General features: G+C 31.8%; 1 protein-coding gene across 2 annotated transcripts; it reads left to right on the plus strand.

Annotated features, from left to right (window-relative positions):
- Positions 1–380: 380 nt before the first annotated feature.
- LOC111037700 (neuroplastin) lies at positions 381–7,387 on the plus strand. 2 transcript variants are annotated; one of them, XM_022320413.1, is made up of 8 exons: positions 381–1,287; positions 3,373–3,642; positions 4,097–4,220; positions 4,291–4,463; positions 5,110–5,220; positions 5,299–5,481; positions 5,554–5,693; positions 6,043–7,387. In XM_022320413.1, exons 1-7 carry the CDS (start codon positions 1,206–1,208, stop codon positions 5,691–5,693), a joined length of 1,083 nt encoding a protein of 360 aa, XP_022176105.1. In that variant the 5' UTR covers positions 381–1,205; the 3' UTR covers positions 6,043–7,387. The 2 variants fall into 2 exon arrangements, with proteins under 2 accessions (XP_022176105.1, XP_022176104.1); XM_022320412.1 differs by having other exon boundaries at positions 383–1,287; positions 5,554–5,689.
- Positions 7,388–9,024: the final 1,637 nt, after the last annotated feature.

A 9,024-nucleotide genomic window follows, 5' to 3' on the forward strand; every position in this document is an offset into this window, starting at 1 on the left:
ACACGCACATGGTGGGGGGAGCGGCTCTCCGGTTGAATTTCGAGGTCGGCGACAGCAACGATGGGGAGGAGCTCGCCGGTCGGAAAAACGGAAAAACCATGTAGGAACTTTCGGCGCGAGACTGTAGCGGCCGTACCCGGGGCGGATGCGGTGTTTTCCACCGCGTAACGTGCGAATAATTTAGATCCGACGACCGCGGTACCACTGTCGAGCGCCCGACGGCGGCGGCGGCTATAGCGGCTACGCGACGGTTACGCTGTCGCGGCGCAGGGCGGGGCGTGGAGCGGCGGCAAATCAATACGACAGGGCGCCGCCGCCGCCGCAGCGGTGATGTTGGCCGTCTCGGTCGCACCAACGCCGAGTCAATGACGGCGGCCCCGTAGTCGCTCTCTCTCGGTCGCCGCATATGTGCGTGTGTGTCGTCGTCGTCGTCTCTTCTCTCCCTTCGAGTTATTTTCTGTCGGCCCTGTTCCGCGGGGCACAAGGAAATTTTTAGCCTATTTTACCTCTCTCCGACGACTGAACACCGTAATACAGACCCACACACACTCATACACGTACGCGCTCACTCACTCACTCGCAAATTCGTTCACTCACTCAGTCACACACACATACGTTCCACTCGCCGCTGTACACACTGTACGGGCAGTCGTACGTTCCATACACACACTGTCCCACTGTTATACACTCACACACTCACTCACCAACACACATTCACTCACACACGGTCCGCCGAATAATATCGCCTTTTTAATTCCGCGCGCGCGGGCGTCCGTAGTCCGTACGGTTTTTCATACGCATACACGCGCACCGAACACACACACACCGACACCAACACACTAGTCGTCGTGAGTTGTGCGTGTGACTTGAGTAAAAATTAATTTTTTTTTATACATAGGTATTATACTTAATTCGTGTTCTCTTGTGGCCGTGTGGGTGTCGCAGTTTTTTTCGTAACAATTTTTCGGTTCTACGTTCAGCGACGGTGACGGTGACGGTAACGAAGACCTTCATATCGTCGATCACGGCTACGGCTACGGTGATCACGACGGCGGCGGCGGCGGTGGTGGCGGCGGCAGCGACGACGACGACCAAGAGCGCGACGGTGGCGGTGGCTGCGACGACTAGACGGCCAGTGCGATCGTTTTAGAGTGATTTGCTGAGAAATTCAGCCGACCAATACCCGGGAAAACGTATCCTGAATTATGTGCTGGAATTCGCTCAGCGTCGTTGTGTACAGTGTCGTATTCTGCGCCCTGTTGGATTTCGGGCCCTCCAGGGTCTTGGGTACGTTGCTTTGTTTTTACATCGTTTTGCTGTTACTGTGCTTAGGGTTAGGGCGTTACCCGATTTACCCGCGTCGTTTGAAAATAAATAAATATATAAAATAAACAAATGATTTAAAATGTTCAACGAGTTTCCTCTTGCTGGTGTGCTGTACGTCTAGCACCATAACCCCCAAGAACCAACCTTAGTCTCTTATGTCCAGGTTTCGTAACTTGTAATTTTTTAAGTTGTCTTGTCGGAATGCTGCCACAGTGCCACCTGCCCATGACTTATTTCTTGATTTTAAAATTAGTGCCAACCATCAATGCACAAAACTCTTCCTATATACTTCTAAATAGATTGTGTTGCTACCTACGTCATATTCTGTGTCTACTCCCATCCAACTTTTTGACAGCTTTGCTTCAAACTAACATCTGTAGGTACAATACATTTCAATTGTATTATAATTTTAACATCGAACAATTTCTCACCTATTAAACTTGTCAAAGCAGTAATTTTACACTGACTTCGAGTACATATATTGAATATAAAACTACAAATTGAAATAGTGTAAGATATTACTTTATTTAAAAGAAAGAATTATATCTATGTATGTATACAATAATATAGGTACTAGATATTAACGACAGGTGCAATAATTCCTTCATCTACTACCTTTGACCTATACCTAGAATGCTGATGGGTGTTACGACTAGACAACTTAAGCTTAATGTACATTCAATATTTGTATACATTTCTGTTAATAGCTTGTGTGTTGTTAGGCACAAAATATGAACTGATTTGTTTGAATGATATCTAAATTAATAGTTGATCTAATAGTATTTAATATTAATATCCCAAAATAAATTCATTCAATGTCAATATTACCTTAATAAGATAATCTTTTAGTAACGTGTTGACACAAATCAATTAGGTACTATTATTACTTAGTTTATGTATTTACTTTCTTATTGTCTATTAGCACTATGCATAAACCTTTTTACTTACCTATTTAAAGTATTCAATTAAAGATATCGGTACATTTTTAATTCAAATAATATTGACTATTAAGCTTTAAAAAAAAAAATATAGGTATTATATTTAATTTATTTATAATACGTTATTACTAAGTATATTATCGTAGTTATTACTTATTTGATACTTTTTAGGTAAAATATATTTTAATTTTGATAAAAATATTATAATAAGTACACATTTACTGATGGATATTTGCTATAGGTAGGTAAGAAAGTAAATATTATTTAGGTACCTATAGGTACATTTTTAATTCTTAACCTTTACTAAATAGATGGGTTTGATCACATTTTTACTATCATGCATATTCCTTTTCAGACCCAGTCTTTAACTGAGTTATCTGTGTTTCTCATTGGCTTTTCAATGCTATTCATATTATCAATAGGTACTAGATTATATTTTAAAAACATATTTTTTCAAATATTTTATTTAAAATTATTATTTTTGATTTTCTGAAATATTTTTTTCTAATGGGTTTATGACCTACTATTTAAGTGTTAGGTATACTGTTATGACCAAGTTTATGGCTTATATGTATTATAGTGTAATATTAAATATTATAAAATATTGGCGCAAGAAATTTCTTCGACCAATGAAATAACGAAAACGACAGTAGGCGTGGTGCGCTAGTTTGGATGAGAAGACGTACCTATGTGATAATACCTATCTATCTAGTAATGTTTTTTAACTATGTATCTAACACATAATTAAAGAAAGTTAACTTTAAGATACTTCACCTACTTTTTCATACCTTAAATACACATATAAACTAAATGAAAAAAGTAATTATATTTATATATTAGTAGTTAATGTGATGTTTAGGAATATTATAGGAACTCGCTATGTTTTTATAGGTACAGATAAATTATGCTTAAAATACTTAACTACATAAATGTACATATTTAGTTATAAAGTTTGTAAGCTATTTAACAATTAAATTATTTAGCACAACTATAACTCTTGATTATTTAGTTTTTGTTTATTTATTTATTTATTTATTTAAATTGTTCGTGGCTTTGGGGTATGAAAAAATATGTTTGTTTGTTTCGGAAACGAAATTGGACTACTTAGCTGATGAGCCCAGTTACGAGGGTAATACAACAGTGAGAGATGGCGACCCATTTAAGATAACATGTCGTGTGTCAATGTTCCAAGTCATAAAATGGCAAAAAGATGGTCACACCCTGGTTACTGGTGAACACTTCAATATCAGCGAAGCAGTAACTAGTGACAATATGTTTGTATCCACGATTACAGCCAATTCTGCATCCTCGATGCATTCGGGTGCCTATCGATGCACAACACAGTACAACAAGTTTCATGTACTGTATGTGGTTACCGGTACGTGCCGGCTATGATGAGCTTTTAAAATAAATGTCCATGTGCCCGGACCGGTTCGCCTCGCTTCATTTTTGGCTCGCATATAAATTAACTATTGCGACTAGACACACTTTCCAGTATACTGCGACATCTCATATAGATTAGATTTATCATTGTGTTAGGTATTAACCCATTACTGTTGTCGGTTTTTATTGTTTGCATTATTTGTTATATAGATTTTGCATTTGAAATAAAATATACATATTATATAACATTAAACCTTGCAGACATTCATAATATGATTTTTTTGTACTAATGCATATAATATGTAATTTGTATATTATGTTGTTTAAAATCCAATATTAATCACCTATACATTAGATATTCATTTAATGTCTAAAATATCCTAAAAAAGCAATTAGCAATCATTTTTAGTACCTGTGTATTTATTTTTTTGTTTATAATTTTGTTTTAGCTCAAGCAACTATAAAAGCAAACTATGACTACGGCGATAAGTATAAAATAGGTGAATATAAAAGCAAACTAACACTTAATTGTAATGTTGATGGCACTCAAGATCAAAAGTACATATGGAAGTGGTTAGTATATACATTTCAGTTATCCATATATTTAATTATAAATAAATAGCCTCTAATTATTCATTTGTAGGTTTAAAGGTGACAATCAAATAACAACTGACTCTGAAGACCCACACCACATTGATGTGAGTGGAAACACTCTGATAGTTAATCGTTTTGTTGAAAACGATGCTGGTCAGTATACATGCAGCTTATTCACTTCCACTATGAGTCCAGTTGACAAGAAGGTGTTCAACGTTGTCTGTTAGTATATTATTTTATATCATATTTTAATCAAATATCTTTTTTTATTTTCTTATACATCTAATTTGTATAGAAGCTATCCAATAAATAACTTGTGTATGTACACCCTACCTTGTTAAAGTAGAAAAATATTGTTAGATATACAAGATATGAGATATGATTTGAGATTATTTTTTATTAATTAACAACTAGTAATCTCATACTAAGTTAAGATTTAAACTGTTTGCCCTTCGTAAGATTTTATAGTTTAAAGATTGCACTTCTTTAGAAGTGTATTCTATATTTGTTCTTCATATTTGTATGTACATTCTTGTCATGGATTGTTGTATTGTACAACATATTACTTTACTAGTCCGTGTAACCACTTTTACTTTTGCCTTCTGATACTGGTTTTTATTGACATAATACTAATCTATTTTTAATTTCAATATTATTAAATGGATTTCATTTATGTATTTAACTTAATGATAATATAATATGTTTTGAGATTACTCAAATTTTATCTCCAGTATATATGTACATAGTGTAGGATTTAATATTAGATTGACTTAAATATTAAAATTGTGATAGCGCACCTACATATTATGTATTTTGTTACTAAATATTACTAAAAAAAAATGCCTAAGACATTGTATTTTTGTTATAGTAAAGCCTTACATGAAACTGCCAAAAACAGCTACATTTATCGAGGGTGAAAAAATGGAATTGGAATGCATTGTATATGGTGTACCTACACCAGAAGTTAGTTGGAAATTTGGTAAGTATACTATGGGAAAAATTACAATTTTTTTATACTTACGTTTTTGAGCTAATTGTTAATACATTTTTGTTATAGAAAATACCACTCTTGTGCCTTCTGAACATATTAAATTTTTACCTAACAAAAAGAATATTTCCAATGCCATCTTAGTTTTGGATCCGATCACAATGAATGATAGAGGAAACTTCATCTGCAGTGGAAAAAATAGTGTTGTCTTTGAGCCTGTACACTCTGCTGCTTCCTACGTGCGCATTAAAGGTAATAAATTAAAGACTAGTGGGAAGTTAATGCTTTGTTTTATTTGATTGGTTTATTTTTATTATGCTATAGACAAAATGGCTGCATTGTGGCCGTTCTTGGGTATTTGTGTTGAAGTGATCCTTCTGTGTTTGGTTATATTTATTTATGAGAAGAAACGTAACAAGGCCGAATTTGAGGAAAGTGACACTGACCAAGGGCCAGAGACGTAAGTAAGATGAGCTTTATTTATGTATTAGAATATATATTAAGGAACCTTGTTTTTTTTTTAATCTCTCAATTTAAAACTTATAGGTCATAAATATAGCTTATACTGTATAGTCCTAATAGTATTAAATATTGTATTTTTATAATATGACATTATAGTTTTGCTTTTACAAGAATACTGGTGTTTTGTAAAGATTAATATATTAGGTTTTTATTGTAGCAAATTCTGATTAGATATACATTTCATGACATAATGTTATACCTTGACATAATATTTTTTATCTTTGACACTTACATTTTTTTTTAGATATTGTAATATTGTATTCATTTTTTTTTTATTATTACTCATTTCAGAAACAATGCTAACGACCACAGCGGTGGTGATGTACGACACCGGAAATAATTTGACAGTTAAATGAATAATAACACATTTTAAACAAAGGTCATAAGTAAGGAATAAAAGTTTTAGATACAGATGCATTAGGTTTGCCAGACCAATTTTTATTTATGTTTTTAGTAAAAAATGTATCATAGTTGTTAACAAATAACTAAATGAAAACAGCTATTTGTTGTTTTGGTCCAGCTAAAACAGTGTTATACTTACTGCTTATTGTATTTTTTACTCCATAAAATATGAAATTGAAAGTTTTCCCACATGCAAATGGGAATAATTCAAGTTCAATAATGGTATACTAGCTGTATTGTATAAACCAAATTTAGGCTCATTGTGCAAATCATTTGTTCTCCGTATTTTGTTGTGTTATTATTATTAATATTAATATTATTTTATTTTATTTTTTATTATTATTTTTTTTACCAAAGTTGATGTGTGTTTTTATTTTTTAATAAAAAAACAGTAATCACCCCCTCCCTGCCTGTTAACCTCAATGATTTGTTAAAATTTCAATGTTATCATGCCTAACTTATCCAAATCTTAAGTTTACTGCGCTTTAACAAGCCTGAAAATATTGCATTTAATGCTCAATAAATGTTTATTCCTTCAGTTCGTAATAATATTAAATTTAACCTATCGTTTAACTAAAAGTAAACTACTTTAATTCTGGTCATAGATTTATTTTATAGGTAGCTTATAATAAAAGTGTTGTTAAAAAAAAAAATTAATGTGAGTTACTTATTCGTAGGTTAGTGTTATGATAGAGTATTACACGCTGATTTTATTTCTAACAATTTCACTTTTTGGTCTAATTTAATAATAATTACTTCCTCTGTCCCCAGCAATATATATTTATTATTATTCTACTTATAAGTGGTTTATTTTATTTATAACTAGTATATTAAGGGTGCTTATCAAATTTGAAAGTTGCCCAGTTGGAAATTTATTTTTAGCAATAAGCATAAATTAAGTTTAAATCGTATATGATCGTATAAAATTATGTTTATTATTATGTAATATATATATAATGTCACTGCTTGTTGTTAAATTGTTGTAATGAAATTTAAAAAAACTTTCTTCAAAACATAACTAATTTAAGCCTATTAACGTAGTGACATTACAATCAGTTTTTTGACACCAGAAAGAGAGATATGAAACGTTAATATTTTATTTCCTATATATTGGTGTGAACCATCTTATTTGTTACTCGTAAGACCTTTTTATTATTTATTCAGTGTTATATTTGTAGAATTTGTTAAAATTAAAAATAATATTGTTAGCATTAAATCATTAATTTCATAGTTATTACAAGTTATTATTTCTCCACCCGTCCACACCTTCTTGTATTTTAGGAATATTTCACTAATGACGCCGTTTAATAAATGCTTTTTTTAATTATACAATTCAGACAACTTATTATGTGGTAGAATTCAATTTAAAAAGTATCCTTGGAGGGGGTTGTTGTTAAATAAATTTAAACTACACCTTCTTAAATTTCTATCTTATATGTACAAACTCGTTTCTGATCAAAAATTAAACACTGCCAAGGGCTTTAATTTTCAGAACCAACAATTCTCATGTATGACAAATTTTTTTCTTTGTAATTTTAAGATAATGTTAAATATTATTATTATTATATAGTATATAATATAATAACATAATAATATGGTTTTTTTTTTAAATATAATATAATATTCATTAATAATTCTACCACTATAGCAAATTCACTATTAAAATAAATAAAATAGTTGGCTTTAGCGGCTCAAAATAATCGTACAAATTGTAATTTCAATAAGTATTAAGACATTCTGGGTAAATAGTTTCTTTAAATGTAAACAAATGTGTAAAAATTAAAAAATGTAAATTAGTTTATTTGGCGATAATATTAATAATTGATGGATAATGCCCTAGTGCCCTTACCCTAAGGAATTTGTTAAAAAATTTCAGGGTGTGGTCTGCGGACTGCGAGCTGAAACGTCAATATTATCGTTTCTGTTCGTGTGCCACTAGAGTGCACTACCTACGTTATTAATTTTTTTTCCGAGTTATAATTCGGACAAAAACGGACTGAGTTCAGTGGTGCGAAATCAATGATTTAAACACGTGAATATGTTAGAAACGTGTTTACCCAATATGTCCTTGAGCCTTAATGTTTCTATTGTCATTTTTACTTAAGAAAAAAAAATAGAAATATAGTAAGTACAGTTGTTGTTATTTAATGATTATTTATTTATTTCATCCAAGATCAACTACCTTTTTTTCTCGTGTTTTCCTGGTATGTTTGTCAATAGTTCGATAAAGCTATGCAGTGGCGTACACAGAAATATCTGAGTTAAGATTGATTTAATATAACCCCCCACCTTCAATGGTTGTATTAAATAAAAAAAAGTATATAATATAATATATATTTATAAACACATTTTCACGTTTTTATATTCATAGTGAAAAAAAGCCAAGGGGATATTGACACCCAAAACACACCCCCGTGTGTGTACGCCATTGAAGCTAAACATGCTATGTTATAACTAGATACATACGCATAAATGCAATTGGTAAGTATTCATTTCAACAGACTTAAGTTGCGTGTCCATGGTTGGATTTACCTATGTAAAAACATATAAGTAATGCATTCGGCACGGATTCGAATGTTTGTTGTGCTCCGCGTTTTATTTAGGTACCTAGTACCTACATTACTAGTATTTACCACTTGCCGTGTATTATAATTTTTAGTAACGTGATATCCATGTAAAGTGCATAGGGATACTTATCGACTACTGTAGGAATATTTTAAAACATAATTATTCATATTTTATATTATAATTTATAATAATAATATGTACTATACCTATATGTTATTAAGTTATTTGAGCGTTGTAGTGACTAGTGAGTAAGTATAATAAATAATAAAAATTTCTGATGCTTAAAATATATTGGAATTAAAA

This window comes from Myzus persicae, unplaced genomic scaffold, assembly GCF_001856785.1.
Source record: "Myzus persicae strain clone G006 unplaced genomic scaffold, MPER_G0061.0, whole genome shotgun sequence".
Classification (NCBI taxonomy): domain Eukaryota; kingdom Metazoa; phylum Arthropoda; class Insecta; order Hemiptera; family Aphididae; genus Myzus; species Myzus persicae.

Excerpts from the sequence above, each read along its gene's own strand:
- LOC111037700 (XM_022320412.1), top strand. The coding sequence starts at position 1,206 with ATGTGCTGGAATTCGCTCAGCGTCGTTGTGTACAGTGTCGTATTCTGC. Across the intron at positions 1,288-3,372 it reads CGGGCCCTCCAGGGTCTTGG|CTGATGAGCCCAGTTACGAG; the intron begins GTACGTTGCTTT and ends TGGACTACTTAG. Across the intron at positions 5,221-5,298 it reads AGAAGTTAGTTGGAAATTTG|AAAATACCACTCTTGTGCCT; the intron begins GTAAGTATACTA and ends TTTTTGTTATAG.